Genomic DNA, 20,866 nt, shown 5'->3' with positions numbered 1-20,866 from the left:
TAAATAGAACTGTATTTCTGAAATGTTGCAGGAGCAACCACCTGAGGAAATGTTCAAATGTAGTCAAAACCATAGCAGTAAGCAGCAGTTTAACTAAAACAAGCTTAGAGAAGTCTATAGAGCAAAGAACAAAATCAGTAAATTTAGAAACGAAGTCTCCCCTTTTAGGAAAACACTCATGAAGGCTATCAGATTAATTTATTAATGAACATCATTGATTCAAAGGCTATTGCTGTTCAGGTAAAATTCAGGTGAAGCAATTTCCTCATTGTATTTATTTACTCAAACCTATGCAGGCCACCATTGACAGCTAGAGAGTTTTCAAGTATGTGCTAACTAAAATTCAGTCACATAACTAAACATACAACTGTAAGTAATTTTGTGTTTGGGTTTGTTTCTTTTAAACTCCATTTTCTCATCTATGCACCTTTACCAGTGTTCCTCCTTTTCAGCAGATGCAAAGATTTGATGAATACACTTTTCACTAATCATGTTCTGAAGTTCTGCTTCCCAAATTTTTCATCACCACACTAGATGACAGGCAAATGAAAAAAAAATATTTCTGCAGTATATACAAATATACCAACACTACAGATTCTTAAACTAGAAAAAGATACATTTTATTGTGACAGCTATGAGTGCTGCAGTTAAAAATTTGACGAATATCAGCCAGCACTTGTGTAGCAGGGTTCTGTCACCTTCCCTTCTGTAATCAGAACTATTCACAGGAGCACTGCTCAATGTGCAAATTCACCTGCACTATCATATAAGCACCTGCCTACCTGCAAGCAGGTAAAACACTTCCAAAGAGAAGCAAACCTCTTACTTTATCTGATCTTTTGTGTAGTTATCCAAGTCTCAAGACACATGCTTTTCTTTTGGCTGCAAGAAGTTAGCTGGTATTAAAAGTATAGGACTTGCGCCATTTACTATTTTAAAAAGAGAAATCTCAGGCAGAGTTTTTATTAGCATAAAACTTAAGAAACACTTATCTGATTTCTCAGTACATTTCCCTGAGCCAGAGATCATTTCAATATCAATTCTCATGTTGTCCTGTAAAGCTCTTGAACATTGCTCTTTTCTGCAGTGTCTGAGTTTGTATGGATATTAAGAGTAGGAAAACTGCAATTTTAACTATGACTATTTAACTTCTTCCCACTTTAAAGAAAAATAACTCTACCTGATGTTATGCATCTCTTCTGTGTTTTTAGGGTAGAACTCCTGAGATTGCAAGGTCATGGGTAAAGTATACATGAAGGTCATCAACGAGGGCAAGCGATGCATTTCTTTCTAGACAGGAGATGGTAGACATAGCTTCCTTATCTGCTGCATTTACAATGAGGGGTGTGTTACTTTACACAACATCTACATTGGACAGGCTCTAACAGAAAAAAAAGCTGAAACTAAGCATTGCTCTAAGCAGGACGCTTGGAAACAACAGAAAAAGTCTGAATAACATTTATGACAAAGACTCAAACATACCAAGAAAGCAGCAGGAGATTTTGATACCTCGGCACTCAGAGAGGAAGAAAGAATGTCATGAAAACACAGCATTGCTTAAACACCTTAGAAGATATTGATACCGATCCAAATCACAGAATAATCTTTTTTGTAATAGAAAGTACAAGATCTCACAACAGTCATTTTATTCTCTGACCACAGCAGCAAAAACAAAGAACCCACACATGAAAACAAATTTAGATGTGCTGTACACAAAAATTTTAAGGACAGATATGACCGCAGATCTTCAAAGAAATGGTAGTATCCAATTCCTAGAGAAATCTTAACAATGGATAAGCAAGTCATAAGTCTTTAAAGTGGTCTTTTGCTAAAACTTCTCCTCCTTTAAAAATATTGTTCCTGTTTTCAAGAAATGGAAAGTGAAAATATTTTAAGCACACACCATCTTAGTAGTTCTGAGAAGTCTTAAGATTGTAAAAGCAATGTTTAGCTAGTAAAGCCAAAGGTACAAGAGTGTTATTAATCTAACCAGGACAATGCACTATACAATTCCAAAACAACAGCCAACTAAAGCACAAGTGCAGACAGGAAAGTTAAGCATATGACTTAATCCTGAAGGGCATGTATTCAGCACTTTAACTCTCTTACTTTTAAAACCTATCAAAAGCTTACACATTGCCAGAAAAGTTAGCAGGCCACCATCATTGATCATTTTCCCTTTGGTCCCCCTATATAACAAAAACTTTAACATACAAGAATAACAGCAAAAAATTTCTCAGTCAGCAGAGCAAGAGGTCTCTCCAACAGTTTTTGCCACTTTGTTGCATACTTTGTATCTCAGGAGACTGGATAAAAAAATGTTACTAATTACCTTCTTATGACTGTTTCTGTTACAGATTCATAAACAAGGGAGAAAAACCAGCTAAAGCTCTGTGAGACCTGCTCAAGCACAACATCATGCTACAGCTATCCATGTAAATGATGGCATACTGCAAAGTGAGGGTGAAAGGTGCCCCCACAGTTTGATTATTTAGCTATTTTAAGAACACTATTTCTATGGAGTGGTGGAGCCCCACTTCTCCACGTTTTCAAGCCAGGCCACATTTCCAATGCATATGCAAAGAACCATCTAAAGGCTTTCTGTAACAGTCTTGCCATGAGAGTGAAAGAACTGCCTCTCAGGCATCAAAAGTATGCACCAGCTGCCACCTCTGCAGTGGTTCCCTACTGTTAAGCTGCAAGGCCTCCAAAAGGGGGTTTTTTTCCTTCCCCCACTACTTGAGTTTTCACTGTCAGATGTGTTCTCTGTTCCTCCCTGCTTCTTCCATACTGATGAAGGAAGCTGAAACCAGTATGGTCATCAAATCTCAAGCTGATTTTGGAAACAAAATTCATCCAGCCTTCTTTGACTATCCCACAAATAACCCTTAAAAATGCCCGACATTTCTGTGGGCTGTAAACTGCAAATAGCATCCCGAGATGTTTGCCCTGCATGCAATGCATTACGATTTGCCATGTGGGAACATGGAATCAAATGCTACATGGTTTAAAATTATGCAAGCACAGTAAAAAAAAAAACCCAAACCACTGTTTAGACCTCAGGAAGAGATGAAGGCAAAAAAGGAAGAGGGTATTTCTTAGATAACACTAGTCAATTTTGTGATAGGGGTCTCAGGGAGAAAAAAAACCAGCCAGTTTTCTCAGCTGGTTTGTTCATGTATGTCCTGTGTTACACTCAGAACACTCAACATTTACAAAATAGAGGGTACAAGAGAGTACAGTACAAGGCTGTACAAGAAAAGTTGATTAACCAAAGTAGTATCTTGTAATGCACGTTTCTCAATAACAAATGAAAGTACTAATGCTTGAGATAGGTACATTTTAGTTGATTATCGAGTACAGTATCAGAAAGTGAAGACTGTTACCCTCAGAATGGAGGAAAGGCACATACAAGGTACACAAACAGACATGAACAGCACTCTATTCAACTTCAGTATACACTTGGCACCCCTGCACCAATAAGCAAACAAGCTCTGAAAAGTTCCTAATAGCCAGTGCAACTTCTGAGCTACAGGACCCCAAGAAAACAGGGATCCCTTGAAGGAAGATGAGCCTGACTACAGATAACGCACCATGAAACTGCCCTCAACTAGCCAAGTTCCAAACAACTTAGGCCTTCAAGACCCAAGGGCAATAGCCAAAACCCCAACAAAGGAAGAGGTGTGGGTCACCCAGCAGGATAAGGTCATTCAGTTACAGAGGTGAGCAAAGAATCACAGAATGGTTCGGGTTGAGAGGGACCTTTCAAGGTCACCTAGCCCAGCCTCCCAGCAAAAACTTAGGGGCAAATGAAGTGTGGATTACACGTGCCTTTAGCAGTGCCCAGAGCTCTGGGAGGTGTAAATGCTTCTGAGATGCAGCTTTGAATGACGGTAAACCAGTCAGAAACAGAAAGAAAAGCCATATAATATTTGTATTATGGTTATATATATACAGCCATGGCCAGAGTCAGTGAAAAAATTCCTACCTAATGCCCTAATCTGGTCAATACTTCCAATTGTCCTTACTGGCCTTAAGAAGCTACGAGCTTGATTTCAGTAGTCTAATTAAACCAATCTCTCTCATCCCATTGCTAATTCCTTCCAGATGACTGCAATGGGAGTTGCACTGGTGGCAAGTCTGTCCTCCTTTTCCTCTTCTGTTCTATTCTGAGCAGGTAATATAACACAAGGCCAAAACATGAGTGCTCTAAATCCCAATTACTAATTGCAATTTTGTAATCAACAGAAGACATATGACCTTAAGTAGACAAAAGTAATGAGTCCACCCTGTATCTGCACCATTTGTTCTTACTATACCACATCATACACAAAAATGTTTATCCTGAGGACAATTATTCCAGAGTTGATCATCTTTTCAGCAAAGAGGTTTTCTTTAAAAGGCATTGATCTCAATGCCTTTAGAAGATGGGCAGGGCAGTGTGGCTCAGGAATAAAATAAATAGAAAAAAGCAAAAAACCAAACCACCAAAGAACCAACAAAAAAATAAAAGGTCAAAAAAAGCAAACTACATGCTTCTTTACATTGTTGTCTTTAACCAGGCTAACAGTGTATGTAGAAAGCTCACACATACCTACACAAACAAACAAAATGTACCACCTACTGTCATATAAAATGCCTTTCATAAACACTATGTATCACTTTTAATAAGACAGAGCACCAAGAAGCTCCAAAGAGTAAACCTACTATGGCAGCCATGGTAAAAAATTGTAAAAAGGTTGGTGTCTTCTGAGAAAACACAAGCAACCCTATAACTAGAGGACAGAGAAAAGAGCAAACCAAACACACAGAATTGTTGGTCAGCTCTGTAAGCAGCAATGCACTCCTTGAGCCTTACTGCTCAAAAAGCCAGGAAGAAGCAGGACCCAAAGCAGCACAAACAGGAGTGCCCTCCCCACATTTATGATTTGTTTTGAAATTCTTAATAACAGCACTGGCCTCTTGCATGGAAAGTGTAGTCAGTATACAGTTCATAGGTGTGGATGAGTAAAGGTCTAACCTGTATGCTAAGTCATGCCATTACTAACAGGAACCTATTCAAAATAAGGCAGTGCCAACATAATTTCTTGTGTTTGTAAAAAAGAGGCCCCTGTAACTAGAAGCATATGGAGGATGCTCTGTTTATGGTGGTTCTCTACTTTGTCCAAATCAGATATTTCACATTAATCAACACAAAGTTCAGTTGTACTGGGAAACAAAAAACATTAGAACATTCTTTTAAGCTAATGCAAATGTGAGCCCTGTGGAAAACTATGTGATCTGCACAACACAGTGAAACAAAACAGTGTGCTATTAGTACCAAATTAGGGTAACAAAATATTTAAAATAATTGCTTACATAACTATTGTAACAGCTGGAAAAACAAATATTCGTTGGGCTCACTGTGGAAATCAAGTTATCATCTAGCTTAGCTAATGTCTTGCTGAGACTTCTAAGCTTCTTATTTCTGTTTCCTCTTTAAAACACAGTTAACACCTACTGTGGATATATGGTGCTATATGATTACTGATCCATCAGCAGAAGTTTTTCCAACAAAAAATCAAAAGTCTTTGTTTTTTGACACCTAAATTTAAAGCAGTTTCTTATTAGATTTCCCCAACTTTTTTTTTTTTTCTTAAGAGGAGCTATACAGACACAGTGCAAAATACCTTTTTTCACTGTATTAAAAATGTGTTTTGCATCTTACTCAAGAGCCTCTTTTACAATAGTAGTTGTACTGCTACTACTACAGGTCTCTTGGAATCAGCAGGCAGCTGAAAACACCTCATGACAAAAATCAGTATCACAATGATAGTTGGCTATCAAATTCTGATTAAAAGACTTCAAACAGACCACATCTCAAAATTACCACTCCAGCATTTATATTTTGTGTATTGTTCCTTCACATCAAAACACTTCATTCAGTATGCTACAGAACACAAAAAAGTTATTAAACTTATTCATTAAAATCCCCGTTCTTCAGATTTCATAAATGGGTAACACTGCTTACAGTAATAATTCTATCATGTGCTTAAACTGTTAAGGCCTTTGTTCCACATTTTAATGATGAAGTTTCCCTTGTTTTGATTTTTAAAGACAGCACTTCTCTAAACCAGTCATGTCCATTGGGAGATAGAGTGAGAAGAGACATAAGAGCCTGTTTCTTTAAACTGAGGAAACCCCAACAGTTTTCCCAGTTATTAAAACATACTTGTAAATATTGTATGTATACACAGAGATAACGCGCAGCCCACGATAAAACTGCTTAATGAAACAATTCTAAACATTTACTTTGAGGGAAAAGAGAATTAGAGATAGTACAATGCAGTATCAACAATTCCAAGTTGAAAACACTACTTTTACTGCTGATATTTTTACTTCCTTTCCATTTAACAGGTCACTTTTATCTCATTGATTCTGTCATTTCCCTGCCTACTTCCCCATAAAATGGATCTATTCAGCATAACAGCAATCCTGGATCTCCAGAAGCAGAACAATTACACACCAGCATCCACTTTATTCCCTTCCCCAGACCAGGATCCTCTGCCCCAGGAAATATCAATGCTTCTTGAGCAATGACATTCCAGTTTGCTTTTTAAATTTTACCTTTTTGGGAGAGTCTAACCCTTACCTCAGTACTCAGCAAGGCAAGATCACATTTTGCCTATACATGTGGGTAGGGAACGAGTACCTGTTTGTCTGAGACAAAATTTCTTAGCGTGTAACAGATATCAGCGTTGCTTCCTTCCTCTTAACCTCCCCCCACCCTCCCCCCCAGACACATCTGAGGGCAGTGGAGAATGTTTGGAACAATTTAAGAAACAAAAGGGAGATGAACGGCTCCTGGTCTCGGAGCAAGAGGCTCAGGGCAAGTGCGATGGACAGCCGGCCTACGGCAGGCAGGGATACAAGAAAAAGGGATGGAGGCAGGAGCAGTCGCCGCTGCCGAGGTGCTGCCCGGAGGCGCACGGCACGATCGGCCAGAGGCTTGTAAACAAGCCAGTCTGAGAGCAACAGGGGCTTCAAGGGCAGCCCCAGCGGCGGTCGAGCAGCCTCAGAGCGCACGCCGGAGAGGAGGCAGCCCCGCGGTGCCGGCACGGCCCTGTCGCGGCCCCGCGGTGCCGGAGGAGCGGCTCCCAGCCGCGGGCGGCTCCGCTCAGCCCCCGCCGGTGGCCCCGGCCCCGCGCCCGCCCCGCGGCACCACCAGGCCGCTCCGCTGCGCCGCCCCCCCGCCCGCTTCGGCCGCAGCGAGGGTCGGGCGGCCCCCCCGCCCCGCCCGTACCTCGGCTGAGATCGAGGGACACGTTCTCCTCGCCGCTGTCGTTCCGACCTGCGGGGACGGGGGGAGAGAAGCGCGTTAGACGGGCGGGGAGGAAGGAGCCGGGGACAGGGAGGAAAAAGAGAGGAGAGCGGCAAGGGGCGCCGGCGGGCACCGCGGCGGTGCGGGCGCCGGCGGTGCGGCCCGCGGGACGCTCCTCACCTCGGATGCGGAGGTGTCTCAGCGAGCGGGCGCGGAGCGTCGCCGCCATGTTTGCGGCCCCGCAGCCACAACACCGGAAACCTCGCCCGCTCTCGCGAGGGGAGGCGCGCGGAGCCGCCGACGCGGAGGACACCTCCCCCCTCGGCGCGGCGCGGGGCGGGGGCGATGAGGCGGCGGGCGCGGGGCGGGCGCGGGGCGGGCGCGGGGCGGGCGCGGGGCAGGCGCGGGGCGGGCGCGGGGCGGGCGCGGGGCGGGCGCGGGGCGGGCGCGGGGCGGGCGCGGGGCGGGCGCGGGGCGGGCGCGGTGAGGGGGCGGGCGCGGTGAGGGGGCGGGCGCGGCCTAGCGACCGAAACTGGTTTTTTGGTTTTGTTTTGTTTTCCGTTTGTTTTCGTTGTTGTTTTTGTTAGGGGTTTTTTGTTTATCGGGGTTTGCCCGCCCGGTTTCTTGGCCATGTGATGAGGTGGTAATGCACGTGGGTGCGGCATGACCATGGGCTTTGTACGCCGGATGTTCTCTGCTTTTTAACGCGTGAAGTAATTAAAAACAGGAAAAAAAAAAAGCTTTTCGGCGCTAGTTTGTTTTGTGCACAGTGCGTCTCTGTGTAGGCTCAAATGCTGATCTACTTCTAACTGCTTTTAGATTTGTTAATTAAATAAATGCATATATTGAAAAAGAAAAATGTCGTTAAAAAGTGCCACTGCAAGAAACCATGCATTGACTTCCTGACTCCTTTTTAGGGAGAAGTTTATATTTTCAGACAGCAGCCCACATCATGCCCTGACGCCACAGACAGACACAGACAACGCAAATCCTTCCACTCAGACATCCCAAATTGTCTAGACCAAATCCAGCAAATTATAATCGAGTTGAAGTGTAGAAGTAGCCAGAAGTATAAAAATGCCTTTACAACTTCAGATAACTTTTTGCTGTTTTCTAGTTAATAATTTTCCACACTCAATTTTCCCTCTTCTCTTGTGGTCTTTCAAATCAGATTCAGCATTACTCATAAAAATCTTGGGGGTTTTACGTATTCATGAACATTAAGTTTCATCTCAAAATTTTCACACTTACTGGTGCACTTCTGAAACATTAATACTGGTTTAGGAGAGTAAAATAATTATTTGTTAAGCCAGAGTGGAAAAACTTTTAGGCATGTCAATTAATATCACACATAAGAGAATCTTGTTTTAAAGTAATTGTATCAAGTATACTTAATTTAAAATATTAATTAAAAAAACTTCTGTATGATAGTTTTTGCTTGTTAAATATGAAGCTAATGTCCTGGAAGAATCACAGATTCTCAAAAGCTCTAAACAATAAAATCTCCTCTGTCCATAACACAGGAGCAGAACACGTCAAACTTCCTTGGGCAGTTTCATCAATATGCCTCTGGGGTGTCCTTCAAGATTTCATGTCCAGAGAACCCTTAACCTGCTGAAAATGCCAAGTTAACTGCTGCTGCTGGTAATGATGCTGCGTCCTATTTACTACAAATTCTGTTGTCTAATTATTTTCCTATAACTTTGACAGATCACATGAAGCATTGGCCCAGTCTGGGACTGGGTCAATTATTGGATTTGAGCTTGTAATCCATATGTAAAGTGCTCTAGACACTGATGCTAAATTCAGCACTCGCTTCTTCCCTAATAGGTAGAAAGTCTGGGAGACACGAGGTATTTCAAGAGAACCCAAACATCACCTTCCAACAAGGGAGAGTAAGAAAGGAGTGATGGTTAAATCTCAGAGTACTCTTCTGCAGCTTTTTTTCCTCGCAGACACCCTTTAATAACCACAATATTACATTTATCTTGGGGGGCTTCAGTCTCCTGTCTTTTTCACCCTACTAATTTTTGGATTCTGCAGGCAAAATTGAGGTTGTTTCTGATAATGACACACAAAAGAATGTCATAATGGCAGTCATAAGTGCTAATTCACAAGACTACATTAAAAGTGGTTTGAGGTATAATTAATGTTTGCCACAACTGGGGGGGAAAAAGGGAAATGGAATGTTAGATTTTTAATTTTCATTACGGTGAAATGGAAAAGAGTAATGAATTAACCTTAACTTTCATTTAGATCCCCACAAAACAAAAAAAAAACCAAAACCCCCATATATATGGTTGCAAAGAGAGTCAGGGCCTTAAAATAGGTCATCACTGGCATGAAGAGTTCTCACCCTAGGTGAGCAAATGAAAGTTTTGGATCTGTTTTTGGAGATTTTTTTATGTTCTAGTCTTCCCTCAAATGTGGGGAAAGAACCACAAAAGTTCATTAAAAAAAATTATAGAGGTTCCTTTCACATCAAATTTTCTACACATTTTCATCAGGCACTATTGCTCCTGAATATGCAGAAGGGGAGAAATATGGAGAAAGAAAAGAAAGCTATTTAGTCCATTTAGAGGGAGAAAATTAATACAAAAGAGAAAATTAACTACTGCACTTGGCTTGTGCGTCACAGATTACAGCTGATCCAGTGTATGACAGCCTCTTGTATTTTTATTTTTTTGTCTTTCAGTGTCTAGAACACAATACATCAAATCACTATAAATCACCAGTCAAAGAAAAGATGTTTCAATGGCCAAATGGGGAATCAGAATACTTCAAATTTAGTTCTTCCTATGTAATGTTATGTGAAAGTAACTTTTTTCTGTTTAGTTTAGAAAATTTCCAAAAGCCAGGGACACATTGTGAAAGCAGAATTTCCTGTGAGCTGCTGGTGTTTTTCCTCTCCCATCTCCAAAGCATGACATATGAGACCATAACAATCCTCTAGTGTCACCTGGAGGTTTGCAGAGGCAGATTGATTTTGGTGAAATGTCTACATGTTCAAGGAGGGGAAAGGGGCTTCTAAAACTAGAGCCACATTTCTGTGCATGCATGCAAAGGACTCAAAAAGAAACTGCTTTGTGTTTTCCAATCACAAAATTGTTGGTTTTGCCCCCTCATGTGTGGGGCAGCCTTTTTGTATGCTGAACAAGGGTGTGCAGTGTGCTGTAGAGATTACTACTATGTGAATTATAAATCTTCAAGATTTAAAATCCAAAATAAAGATCAAAAAGAAAAGTTTTTCACTTGTTTGGGGTCAAATGATGAAAGATAGTGGCAGAGCCTTAACTGTCTTGAATCATTTAAACTCCATGGAAATGAATATTGATATGCAAAGTACACCAGCTGCAGCCTGCCTATCGTATAAAAGTAGAAAAAACATAAACTTGAATTGAGCTATGCAGACAAGAAGTTAATTTACTGAATTCAACTGAGCTACAGTGATTTGTAGCTGAAGAGCACTTTATCTTATGCAAATGTATTTGTAATACTCTTCCTTAATTTGCAATACCGTAAAATTGGCTATGAATGAACAATAAATACTAAATGACAATTGGACAAACAGGAAGAGGAGAAAATCTAGTGAATGGGATCAAATGTTAAAAAAATCATGCCTTCTTTTCTATTTCTATGCTGTTAGCAAGAAGTTTTGTTATGACTCTATTTGTTTAGTCTTATTCTTGACATGAAGCCCATCAAACTGCATACAACATGATAAAACATGAGCTCTGTTCTCTGCAGCTGAGAAATACTGTCAATGTAGGTATAAAAAAGAAAAGTATAAAGAAATCATCACTGATTGAATGAAGTATCTCAGAAGTTTGTAAGATACTAGTTTGTCAATGTAATATTATAAAAATCACTTGACTTGATTTTTCTTACATTAAAAAAAAAAATCACACTGTAAAAATGTCTGTCTGAGCAGCAGCTCAGAATCAGGTCAAGAAAGACACTGAGGTACTTGAGTGAGTCCAGAGAAGGGCAATGGAGCTGAGGAAGGGTCTGCAGTCCTGTGAGGAGCAGCTGAGGGAGCTGGGGGTGTTTAGCCTGGAGGAAAGGAGGTTCAGGAGAGACCTCATCACTCTCTACAACTGCCTTACAGGGGTTTTCTCCCAAGCAATGGGACAAGAGGCAATGGCCTCAAGGTTCACCAGGGGAATTTAGATTGGAAATTAGGAAAGATTTCTTCACAGTAAAATTGGTCAAGCATTGGAACAGGCTGCCCAGCCGCAGGGAAGTGGTGGAATTGCCATTCCTAGCAGTATTTAGCAGCAGTATATGTGGTGTTTAAGGACATGCTGTTGTGGTGGACTTGGCACTGCTGGGTTAGCAGTTGGACTCCATGAGTTTTGAAGTCTTTTCCAACCTAAACGATTCTGTGATTCTAAGAATGGGTCCTGGTAGATGTTTGGTTTAGAGGTTCCACTGTTTCAGCCAAATCAAATCCAGCTCATCAGCACATTTTTAGCTGCTGGAAAAATGTATAGTATCAAATTAAATTATTGGCATCTCTGAACAGCCAGTAGTCATTCTGCAGCAACACAGAGGTCCTAGAGCAGACCTGTACAATGCCTGACCTGTGGGCAGTCATGCACTGAAATTCTCAGACCTCTCTATCCTTCACAGTTGGCATAAAGTGGTACAATCCTGAATGTCACATCTCCATCCAGATACAGAGTCGTGTGTGGGAGGATGGAGCTGCAGCTCTGGGCCTGTATGCCTGTTGTGCAACAGAAGGATCTGCTAGGGAGAAGGTAGTGCTGCCACTTGAAAAGGCATCCTCCGGAAAATGTGGGGAAGGAAACAAGGGGAAAAAGGTGACCCTATTAGCTGCAGCATAATCTACATAAAATCAAAGTCTTTTAATATGCCATTCTTGAGATTTTTGTTCTGTGTCTCCATAATACTGCAACAACAGAAAATAGGAAGGATCCTTCCTCCTGTGTGTAAGATCATCTAACTCCTACAAACAGTCATTTTGCCATGGATGCTACCAGACGATCTGAGAAAAATTCAGTGTGGCCAGAGCTGGATTGAAAACCTAGCAGAATCTGCAATATTGGGAAGGACAGAAGTCTTGTAAAAGAATTGCAGTGTGAAAGGAGGGATATTGCATTTTACACACATCTGTTCCCTTGGGAATCCATCTGGCTCATGGGGTGACCTGGGGAGGGCAGTGGTGACATGGAGATCCTGTAATATGTGCTGGAAATTCTCTGGACAGCCTTGCACTGGTCTTGAGCCAAAACTGTCTGATTTAGGCAATGTGACAGCAAAGGCCATCAGGGTCCAGTGCCCGGGGATGTTCCCTGACACTGTTTTAAATTACTAGTATGGATGCAGCTATGGGCTGCATCTGGTTAGAGGCAGGGTGTGGGTTGCCAAACTGCCCAGAAAGTGCAGAGTGCAGAGAGAAAGGCAAGCAAGGACAACCTTAGAGAGTAACCACTGGGTTTAGGTGGATGCTGAGTATTTTTTTGTTGAACTTTTGATCCATATGTTAGATTTTTTGATTTGTCCATTTTGGTCTCATGTTCACAAAAACTGCCTGGAGAAAAAGAAATGGGCAATTTGCAGTTGTTACCACTGGGCTTTCTTTTTGGGGTGTGAATGCTCTCCTGGCTTATGTGCTATATTCCTAGTATATTCCTTTCCTAACCTTTTCAAATACAGTTCAGTAGGTGTGTTTCTACATATATTGTTATGGAAAATGATTTCTATAGGCAATATTTTAAGTATCAGTAATATAGTTTGCAAAAGTAGGGCAATTTGCTAAAAACAAACCCCCAATATCTAACAAAGTTTTTAGCTCAGTAAACTTTTCCTGCAATTGCTCTGATTTTATCAAACATTATAATATAAATTAATTCACAAAGATGGTACTTTTAAATAAATTAATAAAGAAGAAGTATTAATAAAAATCAGAATTGATTGCGGTTGTTTGTAGTGTTAATATTTCTTCAGTTCCCCATAATGGAAGAAATTTAAAAAATAAACACACAGTGCATAGCAGAAAATTCAGCAAGAGCAGCAGTAAGTATCACACTAAAGCAATAACAATCAGCAGCAAAATAACAGGATATCAAGTGCTGCAACAAGTCTTCCTGATTAAATGGGCAGGTTGCTAACTAGATTGTTAATTAGTACAGCCTTATACTTAGGCACCCATTCATGTGAGATTTTTCCCAGCATTCCACTCTGTATAATCCTATTGAAGCTGGGAAAAGCAACAGGTGTTTCGTTGTGTATGGTTGGCATAATAATTACACCTGAGAAAAAATCTTTATCAAAACACAGCTGCTGTTTCAGTCCAAACAAACTCCGGTAGCAGTGCTGAAGCTCTATGTAAGGATAATTTACCATCATCTGATACAAAATCTATATGGCAGGAGAACTTATTTTTTGTAACTCACGATCTTTTCTTAAAAACTGAAGAAGCCCGTTAATATCTTCTTTGGGCACTGGCTGACAAACTCTGGATAACATTTTAACAGCAACGCTGTAATACATAATGGTATCCAAAATGAAATATTTGGATATTGGATATTCTCAGCAGCCAGTGACTCTCATTAGAACAAGCTTGAGTCTCTTACACGGTCAGTAGCAAGAGGCTTACTACGAGTATAGAAGCAGAAAAAGGGATGGGATAGAATTTTTTTTTAAGTTTAAACTGGCAGTGTAAGATGTACTTATATATGGCATTCCAACTTCAATACTGAAAAAAACTCCACCAAATACTGAGGGCAGAGGGAAGGTATGCTTGACCTAATTTGAAATGCTGCGGGATAAACAGCCTAGAACTCAAAATACAAGAATTATAAGTCTCCTCATTGCCTGTTGAGTCATTGAACCTCTGCTGGTGTCACCCACAGAGTTAGGAATCTTGCACAAAAAAAAAAAAAGAGCATGTAAACAGAGCAGCTTTTAAAAATGGAATAAAAGTGAAAGTGCCAGGGGCAGGAATGCAGAAGTGGGGGGACAGTTTAAAAGGATGAAAAGAGAAAGGAGCAAGAAAGAAGAAAAGCAAAGAACAGAACGCCATGGTCAGACAATCAAGGAAAAGACGAATAATTATGGGGAACAGGAAGTAGTCGAGTAAGAAGGAGTACAGAGAACATTTCAGGTGGTAAAAGGAGGTAATAACAACAAAAATATAAAAATTTCTTTGGATCAATGCAAAAGAAGAAACTGGGCTTACCTGTGTCAGCTGGAAGGTGTGTGACAACATTGTCCAAGGCAGGAGAACGTGGAAGAAGCTGAGACGCAGGAGAAGGGAAGGGAGCTTGGCAGTGTGTCCCTTCTGTCAGCAGCAAAAATGGATGAGAGCCCCGTATTGTGTGTCTGTGTTTTGTGTACATTTTCCACCTGAAGCACACCCACACATAAATGAAGGATCAGGCAGCTTTTCCTGTTAAGAACTTGAAAATCAGGAATCAGGCCAAAAAAAAAGAAAAAAAAGTAGGGAAAAAAGCCAGTGCTAATTTTTCCTTTCTTTGTCTGTCTCATGATGCCTGAGCAGTAGGATTTCATGATATTACTGAAGTAATGCAAATCGTATAATATTTCTTAAAACCCTTGGTATCCATCTAATTCACATTTCATTCGTGTTTGTGTTGACATTTTGCATACTTCCTTTCTGCCTGGTAGTGAATATTTTAAATTCAAGCAATATTTATGTGACTGTGTGTTAAGAGAAAAGATACACAATTTCCCATATTCTTTGTAACAAGGACCACAATATAAAAAGCCTCCAGCAAGAAACTCTGCACATTAACATCTTAATCTTTTCTCTCAAAATGCTTTCAAAGGAGGCAAATATAACGATTTACCAAATTCTATGTGTGTTCAGGAGGCACTTAGCTAGAATGAAGCACAGAGAAGGAAAACTGTGAGATTATTGTATTTTGCAGCACCCAGGGGATGGGGGGCTACCATGCTACTGCTCAGCACAAGGTTGCAGCATATGTTAGATGGTGTTCTGCACTACCATGGTGAACCAGAGTGACACTGAAATGTTTCCCAAGTGGCTGGGGTTCTGGAAACTCCTTAGGATGACCCTTCAGCTGCACTACCACCTTATTTCTGAGCCAGGCTAAGCAGTCAGGGTGGAGGGCTTTGTAGGGTTGTGCCCTTATCCGAGTGAATTGCCTCTGTTAAATAAGTTGACTCTTTCAGAACTGGTTTGGATGTCTCAGCCTTGAATCTAACCAGACCATGTACACATAAAGGCTTAATTCTGGCAAGAGCCGTAGACATCACTCAAAACCGTACCAACAAACTGCCTGTCAACGTGGGAGGTGTGATATAGCAAATGATCTAAAGTGTAACAATGTGGACCACTAAATTCTACAATTGGTCTGCACTTTTTATTATGTTTTAGAATATAACGTAAACTATTATTTACATTAAATTTTAACCAGTATCCCCTATCTAATCACCTTTTTATCCTTGCAAACATGGTTCAAGTCTGATTTCCTTTTATGACAAGGTAACCCACCTAGCTGATCAAGGGAAGCTGGTTGATATAATCCTTGTGGATTTCAGCAAAGCTTTTGATACTGTCTCTCACAGAGTTCTCCTGGACAAAATGTCCAGCTCTCAGCTGGATAAATACATCATGCCATGTGTGAGCAACTGGCTCAGGGGTCAGGCACAAAGGGTTACCGCAAATGGGGTGACATCAGACTGGAGACCTGTCACTAGTGGGGTTTCACAGGGCTCCAGCCTCAGTCTTGTGCTCTTCAACATCTTCATAAATGACTTGGACGCAGGGTTGGAAGGGATACTGAGCAAGCTCACAAAAGATACAAAACTGGGAGAAGCTGTTGATTCTCTCGAAGGCAGAGAGGATTCTTTATCTGGAATGGGGCAACCCTAGATGTATGGGCAAACTGGGGAATGAGATGCTGGAAAGCAGCACTGCAGAAAGCGGTCCTGGTCAACGGCAAGCTGGACATGAGTCAGCAATGCCCTGGCAGCCAGGAGGGCCAAGCCTGTCCTGGGGAGCATCAGGCACAGCATGGCCAGCTGGGCAAGGGAGGGGATTGTCCTGCTCTGCTCTGCTCTGAGCTGGGGCAGCCTCACCTTGAGTGCTGGAGGCAGTTTTGGGTGCCATAATGTGAGAAAGACGTGAAACTGTTAGAGAGTGTCCAAAGGAGGGATATGAGGATGGTCAAGTGTCCAGAGGGGAAGCTATGTGAGAAGTTGCTGAGCTCACTTGGTCTGCTCCACCTGGAGGACACTGCAGGGAGACCTCACTGCAATTACAACTTCCTCATGAGGAGAAGAGAGGGGCAGGCACTGATCTCTTCTCTGTGATGACAGTGACAGGACCCAAGGGAATGGTCTGAAGATGAGTCAGGGGAGATTTAAATATTAGAAAAAGGTTTTTCACCCTGAGAGTGGACTTGCCCTGGAATAGGCTCCCCAGGGAAGTGGTCACAGCACCTTGTCTGCCAGAGTTCAAGAACCATTTGGAGACTCTGTGATTTTATAGTCTATTTACAGTAAAAATTTTGCATGCTAATACTTTTTTAAACACAAAACATTATCTCTCTTTTCTTTGTATTTAATAATAAGCAGAGGCAAAAAAGAGGAAAATAAAATAGTGAGAGTCCTAATCTAGGAAAGTACAAAAAAAATTAATTTAGCTTTAGCGGGTTTTTTTATATCCAGGATTAATGGATATGTGCCACAAATTGTTCTCTGTTTGTGCCTTTCTTTCATACATTAAAATGGGGATAAAATGTTTTCCTCTTTCACAAAATAAATCCATTCCTATTCAAGGGAATGTGAGATATTGTTGTGATGAACGCCATGAGAAACTAATAATTCTGGGTGCAGCATAAGCTTGGGAAGATTTGCACTAAATGAAGGAGTGGCCAGAAACTGAATGAGCAGGGCTGAACAAATGCCCTTTCTGTTAGTTCTCATCCAGCCCATGCACTAAATGAGGTGGGGATCCTGTGGAAAAAAATACTGAGCCATCATGTAATTATAGACTGCACACATAGTGAACAGTGAATCCACACAAGGAGGCAGAACCAAGGTTGTGCAAATACAAGCACATTTATGGACTTTCCTAGCATTTGAGTTCTTCACACCACATGCAAAAGCTTTTCCATGTAAGATGGTATGAGGCTGCTGTACAGAAGTCATAAAGATACCCTTTTATGTGTCCACTAGTTTTGTCAGAATTTGCCTTAATATGTACATAAACTATACTCACACTCACAGACGCACACAAGCATATGCACATGTGCTTACCGTTGTGTCTGTTGTAATGCAGTGGTAAGGTGTGCTCTAATTCACAGAGAGAATCTACATTCCTCCACTAAATTTCCTCACTCTTACTAAAATACTGATCTTTACAGTTGAGATGGATTATGCAAAAGGATCACACATAGAAGAAGATTTTGTTACCACCGTGGGAGGGGTAGCCAGGGGATTTGAAATTATATGGATCGCGAATATAAACCTCTTACACAGGAATGTGCAGGAGATCAGCTGCATTCCTTTAGTCCAGAGCCTGTGGTAACAGCAGAGAAATGTTATAAAGCTACTGAGTTAGTGAAGTCTTTTTTGCCCTCCCAGTTTTGGTTTTGCTTAGTCTGTTTACGGGGACAGCATAGAGGTACAAAACAGATGGAAACCAGCTCTGTTTACCCTAACTGGGATGTTCATGCTGAAACCTAAATTTTATGTCAATATTTTGATGTTTTCACTCCTGACTGTTTTAGCAGGCACAGGCAAATACTCCAGGATTATAGACTGGATTCAGAGATGGAAAAATATCAAGTGAACAGCTTTCCTTTTCTACTTTTATGTCTTTTAAAAGATACTAGAACAAGTTATAGGTGAGAAACCCTTAGAATATGGGCTGTCTAAGTATGGATTTTCCTGTCTGGAAGATTTTCTGCCTACATTTCACTTTCTGGGTAGCAATTACTAACAAATGCCATGTTGCATTTGTGCTGCCTTTGCAACAATAGTAGAGTTGATTTTCACTCTGTTAGCTGCTCAGTGATAATTTTCAGAAGTTACTGTTCAGCTACTGTTGTTCTACTTTGACAGAAGACAGTGTACCCACATTTCCTGTTAAAGCAAAAAGTTTATTCAGAAGAAATACTTTTATTCAGAAAAGATAAGAAAAAACATCCAGCAAATGGCATTGGTAAAAGTAAAAAGATAAAATTCCAGTAATTTTTCAATGAGTAATACCTTACAAATTCATTTCAACACCCTGCAGCAATCACATTATATTTGATTTGAACAAGCAATGCATACAGTTTTAGCCATAAGTATATTTTCTTTCTTTTCATGATTTAATGTCTCATATGACCAATTTAGTCAGTATTATCAATACAGGATTGCAGCACCTACACACATTAGCACTAAGAACATGGAAAAACAATGTAATTTTTTAGTTGTCTGCATGCCCACTCAGTTCTTTGGCATATCACTAATTTAATGCAGACAGCCTCTTGAATGCCACTGAAAAATAAAAAATCCATTAGCCAGTGACACAGTAAAATAGTCAGACACATTCATTGCACTTAATATGCATAGTCATGTTTTATATTTGGGTGCTGCTGCTGATGTTTACACATAAAGTTGGTATTTGTAGGCCTAGATGCTGGATGAATAGCAAACAGGTAAGAGAAGCAGCAAATAGATAAGAGAAGTATCAAATAGAAAGTCAAGTTTGCATATAGCTTTTCAGTATACTATCAGTGATTTTACATACAGTACAAAATAGCTTAGAGGCTACTATCTCTACAGTTAATTTTGTGTTTGATATCCCCAATGCATTATGCCTCCTTTGAGATTTACTGTGTTTTGAAGCAGCAATAAAAGACATTTGCATAAGATGGAATCTCAGCTCCACTGAAGGTGAGACTGAAACTCACTGACTTGACAAAGCCAACATTTTTTTATGTTTATGAACTGAACTCACTATGTTGCATGCTGTACGTTGCCTTCAGGATTATAGGAGACTTGATCATCAAAAGGAGCTGCTTACACTGATCCAGCCACATTCATCATTACCAGTCTTTGATTAACTTGCACTACAACAAATGCAACAGATGTTCCATTTTTTGCACATGCTCACTCTCTTTATTGGGAGCTTACTGTAAATGTCTTTTGATTTTCAGTGACTTCTGATATGTAAGGGTGAAGTGGTATTTATTATTATGAATCACCTGTTGACTTTAATTTGCTATTTGGTCATTCAGATGACAGCATCAACAGTGAACTTTAGGAATAAATATTGTTTCTACAATGGATAAGCATGGAAATGTTTGATTTTTGTACTCTTACTTAGCCAAATCTGGTATTAAATTATAGTACTTAGAAAAAAAGGAGATTATCAAAAGAGAATGATAGATGTACCTATATTTTTAATGTAGAAATAATTTCCAACCAGTTTATCATCAGTTTATAGCTTATAAAACTATTATTTCTATAGTGACAACTTATCTTCAAACTAAACAGAAATTAAATCTTAACATAAATGTTCTGAGTATATTTTGAGCAACACTACAGCATAAAGTAGAATACTGTATTCTAAAGTAGACTTCAAACAAATTTTAAAGAATGATATTTTACCATTAGATAGAAAGAATGAGAATCACAGAAAAATCACAGAAAAAGTGACTTTTGCAATAATGGAACACGGCAGTATATGTCAGTGTAGCTAACACTATTGCAGTTGAAATGGGAGGTCAGTGATTCATTGTCTTCTCTGATGCCCACTTTTGATTTCTTGTTTTTGCAACAGGATGTTATCACCAAAGGAAACATTTATTTTTCAGAATACTGTCCCTCTCAGAGTGGCAGTCTTTGGTGTTTAATAGGTGAAAACCAGAGTAAAACCTGTTGTCCTCAGTACCCTTCACAGACAAGAACTGGCTTCTTTGGGAATTGATAATTAAAGAAGTGTTTCTATATGGACTGTCAGAGGTGGAAAGGAAGTGAAAAACTTACAGTGAAAGTGAAAGGAAGTGAAAAACTATAACCCTAACTTTAGCACATATCCCCTCAATTTTAGATGTTCAGGTAAATGGCAATACAAATTTGTGCAAAACAGTGGAGGACAAGAGGCTGAAATCTGAAAAAAGGTTATTTGTACATTTAAAAGAGTGTAACCAATTAACTTGCAATCAGCTTTAGTGACTCTTCTTGCTTGCACAAGTGGGAGTCCAAACTAGAGCTTGATCTTCAATGAAGTTGTTACTTCAAGAGCATTCACCATCAGAGTAGTTATCATAGATGCACTCTGAAATGGAAATAAAATGCAAAACAATTAATATTGTGTAGCACTTCAATGCACATATAAAGTTATTTATTGTAATTGAATATTAATAATGCATTGTTGGAAATGTTCAACATACCGTCACAAATATCATCATAGATTTCTCCATCACTGTAAGTTAAAAAAAAGACAAATAATATATTTAAAGGTCGAGACACCAGATATATATTAACATTTGCATGCAGATACAAAATACAATAGCAGTATGGTGCAGGCAAGCTATCAAATAATTACCTTGCTAATTA

At 40.2% G+C, this 20,866-nt stretch overlaps 2 protein-coding genes across 2 annotated transcripts in view; both read right to left on the bottom strand.

Moving 5' to 3' along the window:
* RICTOR (RPTOR independent companion of MTOR complex 2) overlaps positions 1-7,614 on the bottom strand; it is a 77,353-nt gene extending 69,739 nt beyond the window's left edge. Inside the window, exons 1-2 of the mRNA XM_085042674.1 lie at positions 7,481-7,614; positions 7,283-7,330 (exon numbers count right to left, since the gene is read on the bottom strand). Of these exons, the coding sequence (XP_084898800.1) occupies positions 7,283-7,330; positions 7,481-7,529 (97 nt within the window). The 5' untranslated portion in view covers positions 7,530-7,614. The remainder of the gene's footprint in view (positions 1-7,282; positions 7,331-7,480) is intronic.
* A 12,679-nt stretch (positions 7,615-20,293) lies between these two features.
* The window catches only part of FYB1 (FYN binding protein 1), a 43,737-nt gene continuing 43,164 nt past the window's right edge, over positions 20,294-20,866 (bottom strand). Inside the window, exons 18-19 of the mRNA XM_085043753.1 lie at positions 20,701-20,732; positions 20,294-20,585 (exon numbers count right to left, since the gene is read on the bottom strand). Of these exons, the coding sequence (XP_084899879.1) occupies positions 20,545-20,585; positions 20,701-20,732 (73 nt within the window). The 3' untranslated portion in view covers positions 20,294-20,544. The remainder of the gene's footprint in view (positions 20,586-20,700; positions 20,733-20,866) is intronic.

The sequence above is a fragment of the Lichenostomus cassidix genome, chromosome Z, assembly GCF_008360975.1.
Source record: "Lichenostomus cassidix isolate B80296 chromosome Z, HeHo_3.0, whole genome shotgun sequence".
Lineage (NCBI taxonomy): Eukaryota > Metazoa > Chordata > Aves > Passeriformes > Meliphagidae > Lichenostomus > Lichenostomus cassidix.
Note: the sequence above shows the minus strand (reverse complement) of the source record. Positions and strands in the feature narration are given on the sequence as shown.